The sequence below is a fragment of the Mesoplodon mirus genome (genome assembly GCF_964341445.2).
Source record: "Mesoplodon mirus genome assembly, chromosome: 14".
Classification (NCBI taxonomy): Eukaryota; Metazoa; Chordata; class Mammalia; order Artiodactyla; family Ziphiidae; genus Mesoplodon; species Mesoplodon mirus.
In genome coordinates this window covers 44,722,052-44,744,875 of record NC_138990.1, presented here as the reverse complement: position 1 = coordinate 44,744,875, position 22,824 = coordinate 44,722,052, and the positions used below count along the sequence as shown (strand labels likewise).

The 22,824-nt window shown below is 36.8% G+C and overlaps 1 protein-coding gene across 3 annotated transcripts in view; it reads left to right on the top strand.

The window, feature by feature from the left end:
- ASXL2 (ASXL transcriptional regulator 2) overlaps positions 1-22,824 on the top strand; it is a 130,936-nt gene that overhangs the window by 94,497 nt on the left and 13,615 nt on the right. For all 3 annotated transcript variants that reach the window (XM_082642323.1, XM_082642324.1, XM_082642325.1), the window contains 6 exons: positions 2,323-2,452; positions 3,255-3,398; positions 11,693-11,856; positions 16,145-16,241; positions 18,557-18,662; positions 21,016-21,733. In XM_082642323.1, coding sequence (XP_082498449.1) covers positions 2,323-2,452; positions 3,255-3,398; positions 11,693-11,856; positions 16,145-16,241; positions 18,557-18,662; positions 21,016-21,733 — 1,359 coding nt within the window. The remainder of the gene's footprint in view (positions 1-2,322; positions 2,453-3,254; positions 3,399-11,692; positions 11,857-16,144; positions 16,242-18,556; positions 18,663-21,015; positions 21,734-22,824) is intronic.

Below are 22,824 nucleotides of genomic sequence, written 5' to 3'. Positions count from 1 at the left end.
TACACATAGCCACATATATACCCAGAACGATAGTATATTTTTAATGGAAATATGAATCTGTATATACACACAAACACATACATATAATGTAAGTGTAAAAAAAGCTCAATAAGGAAAAATAAATTGATGACTGTGGTTATCTTTGAGGATTGGGGAACAAGACTGAGTGCTGGGCAAAAGAGAGTTTAGCTTTATGTTTGAATTAAATGGTAAAAATGTATTCATGTCATAACTGTTTAATTAAAATTTTAAGGGAGTTCTCTGGCAGTCCAGTGGTTAGGACTCAGCGCTTTCACTGCTGGGACCCAGGTTCAGTCCCTGGTCAGGGAACTAAGATCCCATAAGCTGCGCAGTGTGGCCCTATATAGATAGGTAGGTAGGTAGATAGATAGATAGATAGATAGATAGATGGATGAGATAAATTTTTTTAAATTAAGTAGGTCTTAAAGTGTTTAAACCAAAAGTGCTTTTATTAAAAGATGTCCAAAAATTTGATAAGGTTAATTACAATCTGCCTGGGTATCCTGCAGCACTTGTATTTTTACACATTCTTTGCAAGAGTTTAAGAAGTATGAGATGCACTTTGTTATAAAGCAGAAACTAACACGCCATTGTAAAGCAATTATACTCCAATAAAGATGTTAATTTAAAAAAAAAGAAGTATGAGATGCCTCTTTTCCACAGAGAAGAGGCAAGTATTTTAGTAAAACTTGTTAGCTTATTCATGACATATATACTACTCCGTGTTATTCTCCTGTAATCTCAGGAGTCAAATACTGTATTTCTTTAAGGAATACCAGTATGAGAAATTATATAAATTAGATTGTTGGTATGTAAAGTAAGGCCTTGCCTCCAGTATATGTTTTTCATATTATTAGGTGAGAAAACTTATTTCAGTGTAAGTTATCCTTTACCCCAGTGAAGGTTTTTTTTGTTGTTTGCTTTTTAAATTTTAAACAGAATTAGAACAGGGTTTGTAAGCTACTGAGGGAGGGGAAAACCGAGTACAGTTCTTAAACAGAGAGGCTGCAAGTTATTTTGTTTTCATCATATATCTGAATTTACATGATCATAGCAGAAATAGATAAGATCAAGTGGTTCTATTAAATTTTGCATTAACTTAGAATGACCTAGGTACTGTGAATAGAAAGGAATGAATACTAATGGCTGCCACACAGGAAGCTTACAAACATTTTCTGTTCTGATTGCAAAGAATGAGAGACAAGCTGTAATCAGTGATCAGACAACACTGACATTATGCTTCTGCCTCACCTATTATAAATGTTGTAGGTGAATGTAAGCCAGATACCTGACTCTCTCAGTTTCTTTTCTCCACTGGCAGCTTAGATCAAGGAGATCAAGTGTTGCCACTGTGCTTGCATGGCATAGCCAGAGGTACATGTGAATGTGAAAAGGAGAAAACCATATTGTGAAAAGGGAACGGGAGACAAGTAGGCAGTTATTCCACACTTTTGTACGTGATGGTCGTGAAGGTTAAAGCTTAAACTGGCATTTTAATGAGGTCGTAGATGTTTAACTTTTTCCTGAAATGTAGTTTTACTTTCTTAGTTTCTGTCTTTTTTTCTTTTTAAACCCTTGAGTTTAAAAATAGCCTTTATATATCTTTATGATTAAAATCTGGGAAGATATTTGTCTTTCTGTTCATTCTAAATAGTTTAGTATATTCTCTAAACTAAGAACGTCATAGAAATTACAATATTCTGAAATAACCAGAAGGAATCACACTGTTCTTAGAACCCATGTTTTCCAATCTTCCTTCCCTTCAGTTTACTGCATTGCTATAAATTGCTGAGATTTATTTGGTCATTGGGCCAAATCTTACTGCTCTTACCTGAGATCAAATTCAAGTAGTTATTTGCAACCTTTTGTTCAAATGCAGAACCTCTGAAACATACGTAAGCTAAATATTTACATTTCTACATAAAGTTGATGCAAATGGGACTCTTCTTGGTCCAGGGCTTAGAATTCTGTTCTCAGAATGATTGAAAACATCTAATTCTCTGCTACTACAAGTATGAGAAGTCCATGGCTTACTGGTGATTTTTAAGCTCTAAAAATGTTAATGACAATTTCTCACATTTACTTAAAGGAGAACATTGGTAAAAAGAAAATATCCAAACTCTTAAGGATTATTTAAGCCTTGTGTTTAATTAGTTTAGTTTAGATTTTTGTTTACTTTGATGGATTTCAAAGAAATTGGATAATCAGCATACTCTTCTTCACCACTTAAAGTCATTTATTTTTTTGTGATTACTAAAAACTGATTTGTTTTGTTTCTTACAGTCAGTTTTCTCTTTATAGGCTCTAAAACAGCAACAGCAGAAGAAACAGCAGCAGCAGCAATGCAGGCCAAGCATGTCCATCTCCTCCAACCAGCACCTCTCTCTGAAGACTGTCAAAGCAGCCAGTGACTCTGTACCTGCCAAACCTGGTAGGCAGACTGAATGTCTTTTCAGTGAAAGTTTCTTCTTCCAGTATTTTTGTATACCAAATTCATATACTATATCCTTTATTTTTAAATTACTGTATTATATTACTGCCAAATCATCAGTATAAATCCTTCTAAAGTAAAGGGGGAAATTTATGCAGAGTAATCATACAGTTGTTAAAAAATACATCATTGGGATTTGCATGTTAGAATAAGATCAATAACTAACTTCCAATATGTCTAAACTAATAATATTTGGAAGCCTCTAATTAGTCACCTTATAAAGCTGGTGTTTCCAAGATGCTCACACTGAACTCTTCACTGGTTCTCTCCTTTAAAAATAAAAGGTTTTCCTAAGAATTCATGATACATTTGGGTTTCCATTGGACATATCCACGGGCCTTTGGACTTTTTGTTGTTGTTGCTTATTTTGTTTTGAATTTAAACTGGTCTAGATACAGGCTTTGTATTTTATTACACAATTTAGTTTGATGCCAGCTGATCATATGAGTTGGCCAGATTTAAACTGTCTTGCAGAACTTTGCATTTTTGTTAGGAAGGAAATTTACCACCAGAAGCAAATAATGTGCTGGGAGAAGGAAAGGGATTTTATTTTACTTTTTGACTCCTAATTCTCAGACTCAGAACACATTTGAAGGGTCACATTGCCTCATACATAACTCCTTTGGTTAGCATTGAATGATTTAATTGTTCATTTGATTGATTGTTTAGTTTCTGTTTATACCCTCAGGGTCATATTTTATATATATTTTTAATATATTTTTATATATATATTTTCCCCTAGCGATATGGGAAGGAAAGCAATCTGACGGACAGTCAAGCAGCCCTCAGAACTCAAACTCTAGCTTTTCTTCTTCAGTTAAAGTGGAAAATCCTTTGCTAGGCCTGGGAAAGAAGTCATTCCAGAGGTCTGACAGGCTTCACACAAGTAAGTTAATTTACAAAGACCTCAGTTCTCGCACCTTAAATTTTCAACTCTGTGTTTGAAGTACATCAACTGTTTGGCTTAATTGCTCCTTCCTGTTCACCTCTGAGCTCTTGACTGTTTTCATGTTCTTCCTATCCTGTCTATCAAACGTCATTCAGAATAAGATCTGTTATCAGCCATTTTGTGGTTTATTTCTCTTTCTGACAAGAGGTTTCTTTATCCAGCATTATTTACCTTTTATCTCTGTGTACAGAAAGGTAGAAGGGCTTATAATTAAACATGGCAAACTGAACCCCTTTTCCTGCTTCTTCTAAAATCCCACTATAAAATGAGAATATGGAAATACAAAAGATTAAACCCATTAGGGTGAAGAAAATAAGGAGACAACAGATGGACAGGAAATATCAACAGATTTTGAAAGATAAAAAAACTGGATGGAGTCTTTCACAGAGCTGAGGAGCAGATGCCAGTAGTCAGCAAGCCAGCTGAGCCTGTAGAGCACCAGAAGGGTTTATGCATTGGAGATGCCAATATCAAGGATCGAGGTATCCTTCTCATAGTAGAGACAGATGAAGCATAGGGTTGAGAAGAAAAACCTTTGAAAGTTAATAAGAAGAAGTTTGATGCCTCAGCCTAGCAAGAGACAGGAGATTTATTTTGAGGTGAAATTAAACCATCTAGACTTGAAATTCAGAGACACCACACATAACTGAGGACAGATAATGAGGCAATGTACCGGACTCAGGGAAATCAAGTAAAATACAAATACTAAATAGTGATCCTCCTGCTTGCTTGGTTTCCAGAATGTTAGTAGTGAGGCATATTTCTACCTCCATTACTCTGTTCCTCCTCCCCACCTATGCTTCAGCAAGAGATTGTGGGATTGGTACCTAAAGAAATTGAATAGCCTCAGAAAAAAAATCTGCAGGCAAATTTATAGATTCGCAACTAAAAGAGATCATCTTGATCATACTTCTGTGGAGCTCACCAGTCTACAAGATGCACCCAGGCACCTAAAATTTTCAGTCAGTCTTTTTAGTGCCTCTCTTTTACCTGTGATTACTAAGGATCACCTTTGAAGAAAATCTCCGTCATGAGAGAATCTGAAAAACAGACTCAGAAGAAACAGACAGTTCAGGAAGGAGAAAACTTAATAAACAAATAACTTTAAAAACTATAATATCCACAGAAAGAAAAGATGATAACTGCATCCATGAAAGAACAGAATACTATTTTAAAAATCAGAAAATAAAGAATACCAGGATATTAAATAACATGGTAGCAAAAATAAAAAATTTTAATAGAAATACTAAAAGAGGTGAAGGCATTTCCCAGAACATAGGTCAAAGGAGAGATTCAAAAGGAGAGAGAAGGTAAGAAAGTAGGAACACCAATCTAGGCTGTCCAATGTCTTAAATAGTAGGGGTATCAGAAAGGAAGAACAGAAATTGAAAGGAAGGTAAATGATAAGAGAAATAATACAAGAAAATTCTGTAGAATTGAAAGCCACAGATTCCAGACTGAAAGTACGTGATTCCTGTCAAGAAACATGAACATAAAGAAACCTGTTCCAAGACCATTCTTTTGAAATTTCAAAACATCTAGGATAATGAGAAGATTCTAAACAGAAAAAAGTAGTTCACATATAACGATTCAAGAATTGGGATGGCAGACATCTCAACAGCAACATAGAAGCTAAACGATAGTGCAGCAATGCCAACAAAATTCTAAAGGAAAGTTATTTTACATTCATTTATATAAAACAGACCCTTCCAACTATTAAGTGTGAGAATAGAATTAATATTTTCAGACAAGTTCTTTGTAAAAATCTGGTTTGAATCTAGGTGGGATTGTAAATTGGTACATTTTTCTTAGAGACAGTATCTCCCTTAAACTAAATATGCCCTTTGAGCATCAGTCGCACTGCCACAGATTAAAAATATTCATTTATTGGGACTTCCTGGTGCTCCAGTGGTTAAGACTCCATGCTTCCAAGGCAGGGGGCACAGGTTCGATTCCTGGTCGGGAAACTAAGATCGCACATGGTGTGTGGCGTGGCCAAAAATTAACAAAATAAAAATATTCATTTAGTCAACAAATACTTATAGAAGGTATACTAATAGGCCAAGCACAGGTTTAGGGCCCAAGAGATGTGGTGATAAACAGAACAAAGTTTCTTCCTTATAGAGCCAATATTCTACTTAAATTCAGTTAAAGTCACAATTTTAGTGTCTTCATTCAATTGCAGTTGAAACGTGGAGTTACAAAATTAAGAAAGTATGGGCCAAGAATTTCTGACTTTCATAACACAACTAGGAAAATTTAACTAAAAAAAGAAGGCATGGTATATTTAAGTTTGACCTAATGGCCAAGAAATAAATGAAAATTCATCTTCTTTCATGCAAATAGGATTGTATGAAAAATAAATTAATACATGTCAGTGTTTAAAATAGCGCCTGACACTTAGGAAGCCCTATATAAATGTGTTTACTGCTGCTGTCATTGGTCATTGTTGTTATAATTACTACTAATATTTCAAATTTATGGAGACCTGCAATTTTGGAATACTGAACTTTATAAGTGTACTGTAGTTATTCAACACAGAATTCTGTGTTGATTGGATCAAGCTTGTTTATCTGAAAAATAGTTCAGCCTTTTCCCCCCCTTGTTCTTTGGGCTGCTTTTGGTATGGCTTGATTTATTAATAATTGAGAGAGATGTGTTGAAATCTCCTATCCTAATGGTGGCTTTGTTCAGTTCTCCCTGATGTTCTATCAGTTTTCATTTCACATATTTTGAAGCTACCTTATATTAGATATTTTCAAGTTTAAAATGTTCCTGGTGGATTGAACCCCCCCTTTTTTTCACCTTGTCAATCACTGATTAAGTGTTTTACTTAAAGTGTCTTTCGTTTGATATTACTAGAGGTGCACCAGTTTTCCTATGGTTAGTTTTTGCCTGTTACACTTTTACGTTGTTCATTTCTATGTCCTTGTACCTTAGGTATATCTCTTTACACAGCATATAGCTAGCTGAATTTTCTTTATTTTCAATTCAATATGTAAATCTTTTTTCTTTGGTGAATTTTATCCATTTATATTTATTATGATTGTTAATCTATTTGGACTTGTTTCTACAATCTTATTTTTTTCTTGATCTTTGTCCTGATTTTTTTGTTTGTTTCTCTTTTTTTTAATGAATGACAAATTTTTTTTGGCTTGCCTCAACCTTTTTTTTTTTTTTTTTTTTTTTTCAATTTTTATTGGAGGGATTTCCCTGGTGGTCCAGTGGTTAAGAATCTGCCCTTCCTGGGCCTCCCTGGTGGCGCAGTGGTTGAGAGTCCGCCTGCTGATGCAGGGGATACGGGTTCGTGCCCCGGTCTGGGAGGATCCCATATGCCGCGGAGCGGCTGGGCCCGTGAGCCATGGCCGCTGGGCCTGCGCATCCGGAGCCTGTGCTCCGCAACGGGGGAGGCCACAACAGTGAGAGGCCCGCATACCGCAAAAAAAAAAAAAAAAAAAAGAATCTGCCCTTCCCCTGCAGGGTGCTCAGATTCCATTCCTGGTTGGGGAACTAAGACCCCACATGCTGCTCAGTGCAGCCAAAATAAATAAATAATTTAAAAATTTTTTTTGTTGGAGTATAGTTGATTTACAACTTTGTGTTAGTTTCAGGTATACAGCAAAGTGATTCAGTTATACATATACATACATTCATTCTTTTTTAGATTTTCTCATATAGGTTATCACAGAATATTGGGTAGAGTTCCCGGTGCTATACAGTAGGTCCTTGTTGGTTATCTGTCTTATATAGTAGTGTGCATGTGTTCATCCCAAGCTCCTGATTTATCCCTCCCCGGCACATTTCCCCTTTGGTAACCATAAGTTTGTTTTCTATATCTATAAGTCTGCTTCTGTTTTGTAAATAAGTTCATTTGTATTTCTTTTTAATTATATTCCACATATAAGTGATATATAATATTTGTCTTTGTGTTTCTGACTTACTTCACTTAGTATTATAATCTCTAGGTCCGTCCATGTTGCTGCAAATTGCATTATTTCATTATTTTTTATGGCTGAGTAATATTTCATTGTATATATGTATGACATCTTCTTTATCCATTCCTCTGTTGATGGACATTTAGGTTGCTTCCATGTCTTGGCTGTTGTAAATAGCGCTGCAATGAACATTAAGGTGCATGTGTCCCTTCGGGTTGTGATTTTTTTTCCAGATATATGCCCAGGAGTGCAACTGCTGGGTCATATGGTAGTTTTTAAGTTTTTTAAGGAGCCTCCATACTGTTCTCCATGGTAGTTGTACCAATTTATATTCCCACCAACGGTGTAGAAGGGTTCCATTTTCTCCACACACTCTCCAGTATTTATTGTTTGTAGACTTTATGATGATGGCCATTCTGCCTGGTGTGAGGTGATACCTCATTGTAGTTTTGATTTGCATTTCTCTGATAATTAGTGATGTTGAGCATCTTTTCATGTGTTTTTTGGCCATCTGTATGTCTTCTTTGGAGAACTGTCTGTTTAGATCTTGTGCCCATTTTTTGATTGAGTTGTTTGTTTTTTTGACATAGAGCTGCATGAGCTGTTTGTATATTTTGGAGATTAATTCCTTGAGAATTCCTTGAGACTGTCTTTTCTCCATTGTATATGCTTGCCTCCTTTGTCATAGATTAGCTGACCATAGGTGCATGGATTTATCTCTGGACTTTCTATCCTGTTCCATTAATCTATATTTCTGTTTTTGTGCCAGTACCATGCAATTTTGATTACAGTAGCTTTGTAGTATAGTCTGAAGTCAGGGAGCCTGATTCCTCCAGCTCCGTTTTTCTTTCTCAAGATTGCTTTGGCTATTCTGAGTCTTCTGTGTTTCCATACAAATTGTAAAGTTTTTTTTCTAATTCTGTGAAAAATGCCATTGGTAATTTGATAGGTACTGCATTGAATCTGTAGATTGTTTTGGGTAGTATAGTCATTTTGACAGTATTGATTCTTCTAATCCAGAAACATAGTATATCTCTCCATCTGTTTGTGTCATCTTTGAATTCTTTCCTCAGCATTTTATAGTTTTCTGAGTACAGGTCTTTTGCCTCCTAAGGTAGATTTATTCCTGGGTATTTTATTCTTTTTGATGCAGTGGTAAATGGAATTGTTTCCTTAATTTCTCTTTCTGATCTTTTGTTGTTAGTCTATAGGAATGCAAGAGATTTCTGTGTATTAATTTTGTATCCTGCAACTTTACCAGATTCATTGGTGAGCTCCAGTAGTTTTCTGGTAGCCTTTAGGATTTTTGTGTATAGTATCGTGTCATCTGCAAACAGTGATAGTTTTACTTCCTCTTTTCCAATACAGATTCCTTTTATTTCTTTTTCTTCTCTGATTGCCGTGGCTAGAACTTTCAAAACTATGTTGCATAAAAGTGGGGAGAGTAGACATCTGTATCTTGTTCCTGATCTTAGAGGAAGTTCAGGTTTTCACAATTGAGAATGATGTTAGCTGTGGCTTTGTCATATATGGCCTTTATTATGTTGAGGTAGGTTCCCTCTATGCCCACCTCCTGGAGAGTTTTTATCATAAGTGGGTGTTGAATTTTGTCAAAAGATTTTCTGCATCTACTGATGATAATACGGTTTTTATTCTTTAGTTTGTTAATGTGGTATATCACATTAATTGATTGATTTGCATACATCGAAGAATCCTTGCATCCCTGGGATAAATCCCACTTGACCCTGGTATAGGATCATGGTATATTGTTGGATTTGGTTTGCTAGTATTTTTATATGTTGTCCATTTTAATTCCTTCGTAGTTTTTTTCTCTCTCTGCTGAGTTTCATATACATTCTATTTCTGTTCTATTAGTTTTAGGTGTGCAACATGATGATTTATATATGTATATAGTGCGAAATGATTACCACTGTAAGTAAACATTCATCACCTCACGCAGTTACATTTTTTTTACCTTGTGATGAAAACTTTTAAGATTTATTCTTTTAGCAAAAAAGTGGCCATCTTGATTTTCTTCCAGAACTATGGAAGTACTTTATAACAATTTAGCACTGATCTTTTTCTATTTGGACTTAAATAATATTATTATCTGACGTTTCGCTTCTTTGTTTTTAATCTCACAGATCAGGCACTACAATGCTATTGTTTTATGTAGGCATGTCTATCTTTCTCCATTGTATTCCAGCCCATCCATCTGCAGTGATTTTCCTTCCTGTAGTACAGGTTTTTGAGAACTTTATTTAGAGCATGTCTCTTGGTAGAAAATGCCCTCAATTTTTGTTATTTCTATAAATATCTTTGTTTTATGTTCATTCTTGAAGGAGAGTTTAGTATACATATCATTATAGATTGATGGTTATTTTCTCTCACCATTTTATAGTTAACCCATTTGTTACAGATTCCTTCGTTGTTAAAATGCTTGCCATTATTCTGTTCCTTTTTAGGAAATCTTTCCCTTCCTTATGGATGCTTCCAAGCTATTTCTTGTTCTTTGATGAGCAGTTTTACTAAGCATGAATTTCTTTTCATCCTGCTTTGAATATGTTTTGCTTCTAGATCTTTAGGTTTGTGGTTTTCATCAGTTCTGGTAAATGTATTGCTACAAATTATTCAAATATTTCCTTTTCCCATTCTCTTAATTTCTTCTTTCTGGGTCTCCAGTCAAGCACATATATTAGACCTTCTCATTCTGTCATTCATGTTTCTGCTAAAGCTCTCAAAATGTTTTATCTGTCTTTTCTATATTCTGGATAAATTATTTGGCTATAATTCCCTCCTGTTTAATCCACTCATGGTATCTGATTTCAACAATTTTTAAAATTTAGTTTTTCAAAGTCTTTTTGTTCATTCCTGATTATTTTAGCCCCATCTTTACAATTACATTCTTTATTTCTTTAATTATTTTATACATAGCTATTCTGTATTCTATGTATGTGACAGTTTCTGTGATAGCAGTACTTCTAGGTCTAAATCTTTTATTTCTGGTTACTGCTTATTTTCTGTCATACTGGCATACCTCCTGGTTTGTCAGGGTAATCTTTGTTAGGCAGTGCTGGATTTTAATTTGTAGGAATCCTATGGGCCTAAGTTAAGGGGAATCCTTTCCTATCAAGGGAGATGACTTTTGTTTCTGCCAGGAGCCAGAGGTTACCCACATCCAGGACTGTGTAACTTTATGCAAGTATTCCTAATTGTAGAATTTATGGATCCTAGATTCCCATGCACCTTAAAATTTTGCTGTGTATTGTTAAATTTTCTTCTAATAAGATTATACTGATTTCAGCCCCACCAGCATTATTTGAAAGTGGTTTTTGCTTTTTCCGTGAATAGTCCCATCACTATATTGCAATATTTGCCATTTGATAGACAAAACATGTTCATTAGTTTAACTGACATTTCTTTAAATATTAATACCTTAGCAGCTATTTATGGTTAGTCAACTATGAATTGCATGTTCATTCCTTTTGCTCATTTTTCTCTTGGTGATATTTATCTTTTTCATGTTGATTTATAGATGCACATTTAATATCAAGAATAGTAACCTTCGGGAACTTCCCTGGCGGTCCAGTGGTTAAGACTCTGCCCTTCCTTTGCAGGGGGCATGTGTTCGATCCCTGGTTGGGGAACTAAGATCCTGCATGCTGTGTAGTGCAGCCGGAAAAAAAAAAAAAAAAGAACAGTAACCTTTTGTCATGGCTTGCAAATATTTTTCCAAGTTAGTCTTTTTGGTGCAAAAGTTTTAAACTGTGTATTCAAATCCATCAGTGTTTTGAAAGACTGAAACCTTCCTATTGTGAACAGATTTTCTGTTGACTGCTAAGCTATTCAATCATAACATTTTTAGCTAATGCAAATAAAATTGATGAAAATAATTATCACGGGAAGGGAAAAAGAGCCTCAGTATGATTTATATATATATTTGAATTTTTCCATTTTTTAGTCATTCTGTGTATGTGTTATTTATTATAAACTTCCCTAGTTCCATTTGAGAAATGATCCAGTCTCAAACATACAATGTATTTTTAGTATGGGAAAAGATGTACTTTTACAGACTTTATTCCATTTTTGCAGGGAAGATAACTTATATTCTTTTATCCTTTATGAACGAACAAAACTTGGCTTTATTTCTGAGAACCTGAAGTGTTACCTTCTTCACAGTGTGATATTTGAAAGTACTTACAACCGTGGTTTTTTTGCACTGCAGAGGAAGGTATAGTTTAGATAGAAACAGGAATGTGAAGGAGGCCCAAGTGATTCTTTTCCACATTTTTATAGGGCAAATGAAGAGGACTAAATGTGCTGAAATTGATGTTGAGACACCAGACTCCATTCTGGTTAATACAAACCTACGAGCACTAATCAACAAACACACCTTTTCAGTCCTTCCTGGAGATTGCCAACAGCGACTGCTTCTACTACTTCCAGAGGTGGATCGACAGGTGCGTCCTTTCAGACATATCAGCAGTTTTATAACCCATCTGGGGCTTCCTTCAATCATCACCTTTAGAACTCCTTAAGACTTTTTAAATGGCTTTTGTGTGTACCTGTAAAGAAGTGATATCAAAGGTGTTAAACAAGAAATAATATTTCTTAATAGGTTGGCCCTGTAAGGCTCATAAAGGAAAAGAACCCTCTTATCAGAAATATCAAGATTATGGAATAAAATTTGTCTAGCTATCATATTAGGATGTAGACATCCGCAGAATATAGTTCAGGAGGAAAAATTGTCTTTTAAGGCATTACACTGGGGTTTTTTAATGGATTTTTGATGGGATTAAGAATGTTAATTATTTTTCCTTATTTTGTTAAATTTTTCTAAAACAAACATTTATTGCTTCAGTAATAAGTTTCGAAATCCAATATAAGTTATATTCCTTAAAAAAACAAAACAGTACCCAGAAGAAATGCCAAAGGTTTGGAAGAGTCTAGGCAGGGACCAGAGAGATTTAGGTTGGTTAGGAATAAGGCAAAAGTCGAAGACTTAGGCTTTCATCAAGGAAGGAGTGACTAGCAAGTCACTCCCCCTTTTGATCTTCTGTTTCCTCCTCTGCAAAAGGATCATTATGATTTTGTGAGGTTTGTTCAATTCTGAGATTTTTTTTTTAATTAATGATTATTTAGAAGTACCTGACTATATTCGAAGTAATCTGTTAGGCACTCCACTTTTTTCTAATTATTATAAAAACATTATGAGAGAGAGTTGTTTTCCCTGGTTTACAGTAAGAAAACTAGATATATTCCCTAGTCTATAGAAAAGTCAAAACTAAATCTTTCTCATTCTGAAAATCATTCTTCTACTAGACTGTATTGATATCAATTTCATATTGCTATGAATCAGCACCTGTGAAAGGTCAGATTCTATTTCTGGGGAGTTCAGATAAGTCAGGTATACTACCAGCAGTAGGGACAAAGAAGTAAAACTGATCCTTCCCAGCTGCTGCTCTCCCCACCTTAACACTCCTTGGAGAAATCATAGCTTTGGGGATGCCCAGTTCTTGGTTAGAACAAGTTAGGAGACTGAAGTTTTGGCAGAGTTTTTAGAGAGCTTCTCTTCTTGCTAGAGATTGCTCTCATCTTTTTTAAAGACTCAAATTTTAGGTTGGGACTAATAACACAAGACCTAACAGAGGATATATCTATAGAATTCTAGTGTGGGTTCCTCAGAACTGTCTTTTGACTAACGGCCCTTATCCTGTCTTAGAAGGAGAATTGCCACATGTAATTTCGGAATTAAAAGGGACTTTAAAACTTACCCAACTTCCCATTCCTGTGGGGTTTTTTTGTTTTTTGTTTTTTGTGTTTTTTTTTGCGATATGCGGGCCTCTCACTGTTGTGGCCTCTCCCGTTGCGAAGCACAGGCTCCAGACGCGCAGGCTCAGCAGCCATGGCGTGCAGACCCAGCCGCTCCACGGCATGTGGGATCCTCCCAGACCGGGGCATGAACCCGTGTCCCCTGCATCGACAGGCAGACTCTCAACCACTGCACCACCAGGGAAGTCCCCTGTGGGGTATTTTTAATAAGAGGCTACTTGCCTGTCTTTTTCAGTTACTGTGGTGGGAGGACATAGTAATCTGAGAATATGGAGTATGGGGTTTATTAGTGAAATTATTAGTGAATTTATTAATGAAATTCTGCTTCATTGTCAGATGAAATTTGGAGTTTATCAAAAATTCTGGTTATTACTAGCATGAAACATTGGAAACCATCTTTTAGTGTATGGAATACTCAACAATGAACAGTCGAAAAACATTATTTAGACCAGAGAAAGGAATAAGGGAGGGGCATGGATTAAAACATCTCTCTTCACATATATTTGAAGGCCAATCTTTGGAAGAGGTAAACTTCTTCGTTTCTCCAGGAAGCAAATTTGGGGTTAAAATAACATTTTTGGTTTGTTTGTTTGTTTTTGTTGTTTTTGTTTTTTTTAAATTAATTAATTTATTTATGGCTGTGTTGGGTCTTCGTTCCTGTGCAAGCGCTTTCTCTAGTTGTGGCAAGCAGGGGCCACTCTTCATCGCGGTGCGCAGGCCTCTCACTATTGCGGCCTCTCTTGTTGTGGAGCACAGGCTCCAGACGCGCAGGCTCAGTAGTTGTGGCGCACGGGCCTAGTTGCTCCGCGGCATGTGGGATCTTCCCAGACCAGGGCTCGAACCCGTGTCCCCTGCACTGGCAGGCAGATTCTCAACCACTGTGCTACCAGGGAAGCCCATAAAATAACATTTTTTTTAAACAGTTGGAGCTATTAAATTGTAGAATGGATTGACTTGTTTTGGAGAAACTTGCACAGCACTGGAATATTCAGGGAGATGTTGGATGACCTGTCCTCATAGGGAAGCCTGTTACTCCTTTGCCAAATCTATAGAGTACAAATCAGCAGCCAGCAAACTGTAGCCCACAGGCCAATTTCAGCCCACTGCCTGTTTTTGTAAATAAAGTTTTATTGGCATTCAGCCACTCCCATTAGTTTCTGCATACTATCTATAGCTACTTCTGCCACAGTGTCAGGAGTTGAGTTGTTGCAACAGAGAGTATATGGCCTATTCGTAGTCTGTCTCTTAACAGGAAAAGTTTCCAATTTCTGCTCTAGGGCCAGGGGAAAATAATATTGGCCCAGATAGATTTAGAAAATAAAATGAGTTGAGTTCCTTAATCCCTAGGATGTCCAAATAGTTACCTAAATTTTCTTCAAAAAATTGTTTATGACTTTAAGCTTAAATTTAGTCTTTTAATCCATCTAGAATATTTTTTATATTGTTCTGAAATTGTGGCTCAGCGTATTTTCTACCGACTAGATGGCCAATTGTTCCAGCAGTACATATTTATATAACCATCTTTTTCTCTCAGTTTGAAATACCATCTTTGTTATATATTCTATTCATTTACAGGCAGCTTTATATTTATGGGCACTCTCTCCTCTTTCACTCATTTCTTTGTTCACTCTAATGCTAGTAATAATTGTTTTGATTGCAGTGGCTTTGTGTGGTATGCTTAATAATTGGAAAGGCAATTCCCCCCTCTCAGTTTTTCATATTAATTTTTTTTTCCATGTGAATTTTAAGATCATTTTATTAATGAAAAATCTGCATAGAGATTCTGGTAGAAATCTAGATATTAACTTTGAGCAGAATGACAGTTAATAAAATTTCTAATGCAGAGAAGAATCTTAAAACCTTTTGGCAAGACATCACAAATCAAGTCAGTGAACAGATAGATTGGAGGAAATATCTTTAAAGTACGTGGAAGTTTTACTATGTATAACATGCAAAGGATTCTCACAAGATAGTTAAAAATAAGCATCCTCATAGAGTAATGAGCAAATAATAGGAATGGGCATTTCACTAGATGGCAAATCTAAATATTCAATAAACATGCAAAAAGATACACAAAACTCTAGTAGTCAGGATGAAGGAAATTTTAATCATTTCAAACTCATTAATAGGCAAAAATTAAATAGCATGTTAATATCTCTTGTTTACAAGATAAGGAGTATGCTTGTGTATTTCTAGTAGAAATGTGAATTATTTTATTAGCCTTTCTGGAAAATAATCTAATAGTCTTTTAGTTACACACACACACACACACACACACACACACACACACACAAATACAAATATTTCTTTGCTTTCAGAACCTATCCCATAGAAAAAAGCACAGTATACTCATCTTTACTGGAATGCTTATTGCAGCTTTGTTGATTATGGGAAAGCACTGGAAACAAAATATATGTTTATGATCAGGAAATTGGTAAATGTATTGAGGGACATTCATACAGTGAAACAATCTGCAGCTATTATAAAGGAGCTAAAACTATGCTAGTTGACTTGGAGAGACTTCCACTTGTATTGTGTGAGGAAAGTAAGTTTCAGAGTGTAGTGTATGTAACTTGGTCACAGTTTTGTAAAACAAATAATGGACCTCTCAGAAAAAACCTCTTATATATGTATTTGTTTGCAGATGATTCTTTGAGTATAATTAACCAATGGGGAATGGAATTGAAAGGAGAGGAAGAAGGGAGGAGAGGTAAACAGGAAAGAAGTTTTTTAGAAAAAAAATAATATTACATTATAAAATAGAAGTGTCCATAATAAGCAGCATGGTATGATACAGTCATGTTTCTGTAAAATTTGACTTACACACATTCTTTTCTAAAAGGACAGGAACGTCAAATTCCACATGATACAATTGGCTTTCTTTCTAAGCTTTCTGTGGCTTATTCTTTGACCCAGGTTGGTCCAGATGGTCTGATGAAGTTAAATGGATCAGCCCTTAATAATGAGTTCTTCACTTCAGCAGCCCAAGGCTGGAAGGAAAGACTTTCAGAAGGTAAGTGTTCAACTTTATGTGTCTCCTAGGATGTGTATGCACTTGGAGGGCATATTTGCACCTCTGAGCCTCAGTGGGTATTTGCCCAGTTTTGGAAAGCAAAGGATAGAACATTTCATAAGGTAGAACTAGCTATTCTATGTGAAACACATTGCTAGACTTTTATTTAGAGCATGTAACCAGGTTTGGCTCCAGAAGGAGTTCAGCAGCATGTTTCTTTAAGGGTTTAAAGTCACCTGGTAAACTAAAAGAAATATAGACTTTTAGGCCCTATTCCTAAAGATTCTGTTTCATTAATTCTAGCTTAATGCCTAGGAATTGAAATTTTAATAAGCAGAATATAGAATTAGAGTTATTTTATGGTGCTGTAAATCATGGTTTGGTAAGCAGTGAGATAACTTCTTTCTTGCTGCCCAATCTCAATGAAACTAACAGTAAAAAGAATCTAAAAAACTAAGAACTTTTTAGAAAACTGCTTTGAGAAATGTTTCACGTACTATAAAATTCACCCATTTGCAGCATACAGTTCAGTAGCAGCCAGAGCATTTTAATAAATACAGGTTATGATCAAGAATTGCTAACTGTGGTTACTACTTTGCCATGTTTCTAATTCTGATCTAACAGATTTATAGAGGGTATATTGTAAGGCATAAAAAAGTGATTGATTGCGTTTGCGTAGCATATAGTATCGGTCACTATTAGCAGTTCTTAACCCTGACTGCTCATTATAATCACTTGTGGTATTTTTTTAAAATACAGACATCCGGGCCCCTAAAACAATGATTTTGTTTTGCCTGCGCTTCAGTGGGTTTTTTTAATATCTGTACTTTTCACTGTAGTTGTTGACTTTTCCCTTCCTGTTTTTCTTTTTAGGGCAAATTCTGTGTAGAAGGGATCTCTTACTGATTACTTTCAACCTTTCTCTTCCTTAAAGATTTCCTTGAGCAGAGACCCCCTTTTTCTGAAAGAGTCAAAATCACATGAGCACTTTAAAACATACCTGTTACCAGTACTTTCTTTTAGAATAATTTGGATTTATGTTCCCTACTCCCCAACTTTTAAAAGTAAATATTATCAACAGTGATACCTTGATTATTATGTTACTTTTTTTTTTTGCATATGAGCAGTCACTGCTATACCTATAGTCATGCGATCATATTTCGTGAGCAGCAAAAACTTTGAACACTGTATACATGTGAACAGAACTCAATACTATTTATTCCTCGTTCTATCAAGCACAGTAGACACAAGCAAAGAGCAGAAATTCAGAAGTTCTGGGTTGGATTCTGACAGCCAGATCCCTCTTCTCCCACTCACATGCCTAGGACTGTGATATCCACTATCCTCTCACACTTTTCCTTTCCCTCTTCTTACCCCCAGGAGGTCTTAAACTTCAAATCTACCATTTCCACTTCTTATTCTCTAATGTCCTGGGTATTAGAGAATAAAAAAACAGCCTATCTGAGTCACAGGTTTGAAGATGGCCTACCAAGCACATTCATTGTTCTCTACTGATGGAGTGGGAAGAATTGAGGTGTGGTTGGTAGTTTTGAAAATAAATGGCATATTCAGAGCAGCTGGGTCTTTGGCATATTGAGTGTCTTGTTGCTAGGGCACTAGACCCGTACAGTTTCTGGAACAATTAGAAAACTGACAACTCCAAAATAACTCCCACTTTTTTTGTTTTTTTTGCCACACCGTGCGGCTTGTGGGATGTTAGTTCCCCAACCAGGGATTGAACCTGGGCCCACGGCAGTGAAAGCACAGAGTCCTAACCACTGAGCAACCAGGGAATTCCTACTCCCTACCTTTTTACTGGAACCTCAAATGTCTTTAAGCAGGGCCATAACTGTTCATTATGCAGTTAGAGCTAACAGGCCTAAAACACAGGTTGCCTTGGAGAAACAGACTTTTTAATAATAAAGTGTCCAGTGGCATTATTTACTGAAAGCCTATGACCAGATGACTATTTTTCCAGTGGAAAAGAAATGACAGACTCAAGGTTTGTAAGAAATCTAGAGGGACTATGATATTTGAAGCAGAGGTGAGGGTTGCTACAAGGAAGGCCCAGAGATGTGGCCAGTTAACTTCAGCTGCGCACTGGCAACTCCATGGAGTGGCGTGCAAGGGTTTTTATTTCAACTGACGGCTCCTAGGTAGTTCCCCTTACAGTGGGGAATTTAGGGGAATTTTTGTTACTTTCATGTGATAGTATTCTGACTCCTGCATGAGTCTGTCATGATTTACAAATAGTTGAAAGTAGCAAATAGCATATTTCTATTGAATATCTTTTTCTTCCCCCTTGGTACATACAGGTGAGTTTACACCTGAGATGCAGGTGAGAATTCGACAAGAGATTGAGAAGGAGAAAAAAGTAGAGCCTTGGAAAGAACAATTCTTTGAAAGCTACTATGGTCAGAGGTAAATATCAAGACAAGTTCTGTAAACCAGTGTTAATTCCTATACATACGTCATGTGGTGCTTCATCTTATTACCTTTCCAGAAAATCTAGTCTGCAGTTTCCTTCATTTTTTTTCACTAGTTCTTTTTTACCAAGAAAAATATTTTTTTCTTACGAAACTTAGGTACACAGAGTTGGATTACTCATAATCCTTGACTCTTTCTTTTTTTTTTTTTAATATTTATTTATTTATTTGGCCGTGTCGGGTCTTAGTTGTGGTGCGTGGGTTCTTCGTTGTGGTGTGCAGGCTCTTCCTTGTGGCATGCAGGCTCTTCCTTGTGGCGTGCAGGCTTCTCTCTAGTTGTGGCGTGCGGGTTTTTCTCTCTCTAGTTGTGGAGCACGGGCTTGAGGGCGCGGGGCTCTCTCGTTGAGACACTCAAGCTCATTAGTTTCAGCGCACGGGCTTAGTTGCCCTGCAGCATGTGGAATCTTAGTTCCCTAACCAGGGATCAAACCTGTGTCCCCTCCATTGTAAGGCACATTCTTTACCACTGGACCGCCAGGGAAGTCCCAGTCCTTGACTCTTAATTAACACATTACCATTGTAGATGGTGTGGTTTCTTTTTTTTTATTTAAAAAAAAAGATTTTATTATCTTTAATTAGAGTCCTTACTTTGAATAGATTGGTTTTTCTTCCAGTAACTTTATAGTATATAAGAATGCTGAAGTTCTATACATTTTTTATTGTAGTCAGTTATCCCACAATAGGATAACTTATCCAGAATCACTAAGGAATCCTGTAATATGGACCATTGTATTCAACGTGTAATTAAACAGCCTTTCTTCTGTAGAAGGCACTGGGAGATATTCATAGCTGAATCAAGGTACAGACCCTTTTCTCAAGGGGCTATAGTCTGAGTCAGTTTTTTTCCTAACAAAAAAAAATCTTAACATCTTAATGGGGAGATTTCCCCTGTGTTCTAGTGGTTAGGACTCGGTGCTTTCACTGCTGTGGCCCATGTTCAATCCCTGGTCAGGGAGCTAAGGTCCCACAAGCCATGCGGTGCAGCCAAAAAAAAAAAATCTTAATGGGGACATTTAAATAGATGACAGTGGAGCTGTATTGTTTGAAATAGAATTGAACACCCGGAGTTTTAATTGTCTTATTAGCCTCCCTTCCTACCTAATGGCAGCCTTTAAGGATGCTCCATAACCATAGCTTGAGAACGAATGGCTCTTTTCCTTATCTCTGTGTATAGTGTTCATTGATCCCCTTCATGGTCATTTCAGAAGTGATTCTTAATGAGATGAAGAGCGCTGTACACCAATTTTTCTACCTTCTTGGTATGAGCTTTGAGCTTTTCTACAGAAACGAGGGTGAATACATTTAGACCATCATTATAGGTAGCAGTTATTCCATAAATATTGTTCATTCCCTCCTTATGAGATGGAGCATTACAGCCATTCTTGGGTCTTTCTGTTTTTAGCTATTACTTTTTGCCAGCTTTTTGGAAGGACTATATTTGATTACTGTCCAGATTTGTCCTTAGCCATTCCATCTCAGGGGTGCAGTACTGATTATTGAAGTCACCAAAGAGGGCTGTCTTGTTTTTGCTTGTTGTAGGAGGAGTCTTTAGTGACCCCTACAGGGTAGCCTAGCTCTTAGCCAGGCCACACTGTGGAAGTCTCACTTGGTCTTCACTCCCAGGATAGCTCAGAGGCACTTGATCTCAGAATTTTAGAGCTATACCAAGTGAAATTTAAACAGGCTTTCCAAAAACTCCGAGTTCTCGTTTTCAACCTCTAGCGAATATTGACAGCCAGCTCTCCTACTGTCTCCTCTGGGTCCCTTAGATTTCTTGGGCCAGCCTTTCTACAGGTACTGCAGAGTAGAGCTGATCACAGTCCAAACCCACAATCCCAGGGTACATGGGTCTTTGTCTTCTTTAACTTCTCTGTGGGTAGTCTGTGATCCATGCCTCTAGGCAATGTAGCCCCTTTGTAAGCAGAAGTAATAATAATAATTAACGTTATATTGAGCTTTTATTAGGTGCTAGGTGCTATTCTAAGTACTTTACATGCATTAATTTAGTTACTCATAATAGCAACACAATGTACAATTAAAGAAACTGAGATACAGAAGGCTAGTCACTTACTTATTACATGGATAGTAGGTATCAGAGCTAGGATTTGAATCCAGGCACTCTGGCTCCAGACCCTTCACTAATATTAATAATAGTGAAGATGATATATGAAAATTACCTACTAAGTGTCACAGGTTCTTCTACGCATTGCCATACACCATTATCTCATAATATATTCAATAACATAGGCCATTTCTCAACTACAGTATTTCTTTCTTCCACCTTTTAGTTCTGGCCTGAGCCTTGAAGATTCAAAGAAATTGACAGCTTCACCCAACGATCCCAAAGTAAAGAAAACCCCAGCTGAGCAACCAAAATCCATGCTTCCTTCAGAGGCCTCTCCCATCAGTATAGTCTCAGTAATTCCCCAGTTAGTGTCTAAAGAAGAGGTACTGCAACTGCCATCACCAGTCAGAAAAGAAGAGCATGAAAGCCAAGATAAGATGCAGCCAAACTCCAAATCCCCAGAGCCCCTACTTTCCTCAGCTACCAATACAAATGAGCTTAGCAGTGTTCCTCCCATCAAGTGCCCAAAGGATGAGGCTCTCTTGGAGCAAAAGCCAGTCGCCTCTGCTGAACAGGAGTCTGAGAAAGAGAATCATCTCACTACAACTTCAAATTATAACAAAAATGAAAGCCAAGAAGCTTTAGTTACATCCCTGAGCAAACCCAAGAGCCCTGGGGTAGAAACAATAGTAGTGAAGCCCATAGGAGAAGCAGGTCTACAGGAGACCACTATGAAAGAGCCTCCATCAACTCTGGCTGATCACAGCCCAGAAAGCCTCAAGAGGAAATCTTCTGTCACCCAAGAAGAGGCCCCTACAAGCTGGGAGAAAAGACCACGTGTCACTGAGAATCGCCAGCACCAGCAGCCATTTCAAGTCTCCCCACAGCCCTTTCTCAGTAGAGGGGACAGGTTCCAGGTGCGGAAAGTACCACCTCTCAAGGTAAGAGAGCGGGAAGAATTGAAAAAGAAAGATGGTCTGAACACTAAGTTTTTGGTTGTACCTACTAAGTTTCAAATATTTGTGGTATTTCTTAACGCAGAAGCAGTTGTATATATTTGATACGCATGTAACTTGTGGTCATACACGAGTAAAGTTATTAAGAAACAGGCATTTAGAACTGCATCCTTATATGTATACATATAGCTGATTCACTTTGTTCTACAGCAGAAACTAAGACAACATTGTAAAGCAATTATATTCCAATAAAAAAAAATCATAAAAGAACTGCGTCCTCACAGATCTTTTTTGGGGTTTGAATACTTATTCAGATATCTGAATATCTAATGCATTCCACCTCCACCCACACCCCTGCTGGCTACTCTTGTATTTTAAGACAGTTATGGAAAGTATTTTGTCTCATGTGACAAAATAGTAAGTATAATAATAAATAGGAGGAGGTCATTGCTGTGATTAAGAGATCACACCTTTGTACCAAGCCATGATATTTGACACTTTATTGACTGGAGACGTATTATGGCCACAGGCATTAGTTTCTACAAAAATCCCCAGTCAGTAATGTGTTGATTATTGTTGCCGTAACTGATTTGATGTTCCGAGAGCCTGGAACTACCTTTTAGTTCCAACCTTTTAAAGGAAATGTGTGTGGCTGCCATGAGTCACCACTGGTCACTTGAGGGACCTTAGTAAGATGGAATAGCCTTGCTAAGCTCCGCTGCTTAGGGTATGTGATTAAGTTGTGTTTTAGCCCTATGTCGCTGCATTACCAGGTCTGTTAAATCGCTATAGCAGTGTCACTACCTTAGTATGTACGTGGGCTTGTGCCTAATATCAGTTTGCAGTTCATTCTTCATTTTATTAATAGTACTTATTAACACTGTTGTGTCTACTATGAACCCAGGCACTGGGTAGCATTCATTCACATTAGAATATAAGTAAAAAAAAAAATAAGCCAAATAGAAATACTTTTTTCCCTTTTTTATTCAACTTAGACTAACCAAAGTCCTACCTGGAAATATCCCTTGGAAACACTCAGTTACTAGTACTTGACCTGTTTCATGCACTGTGAGACT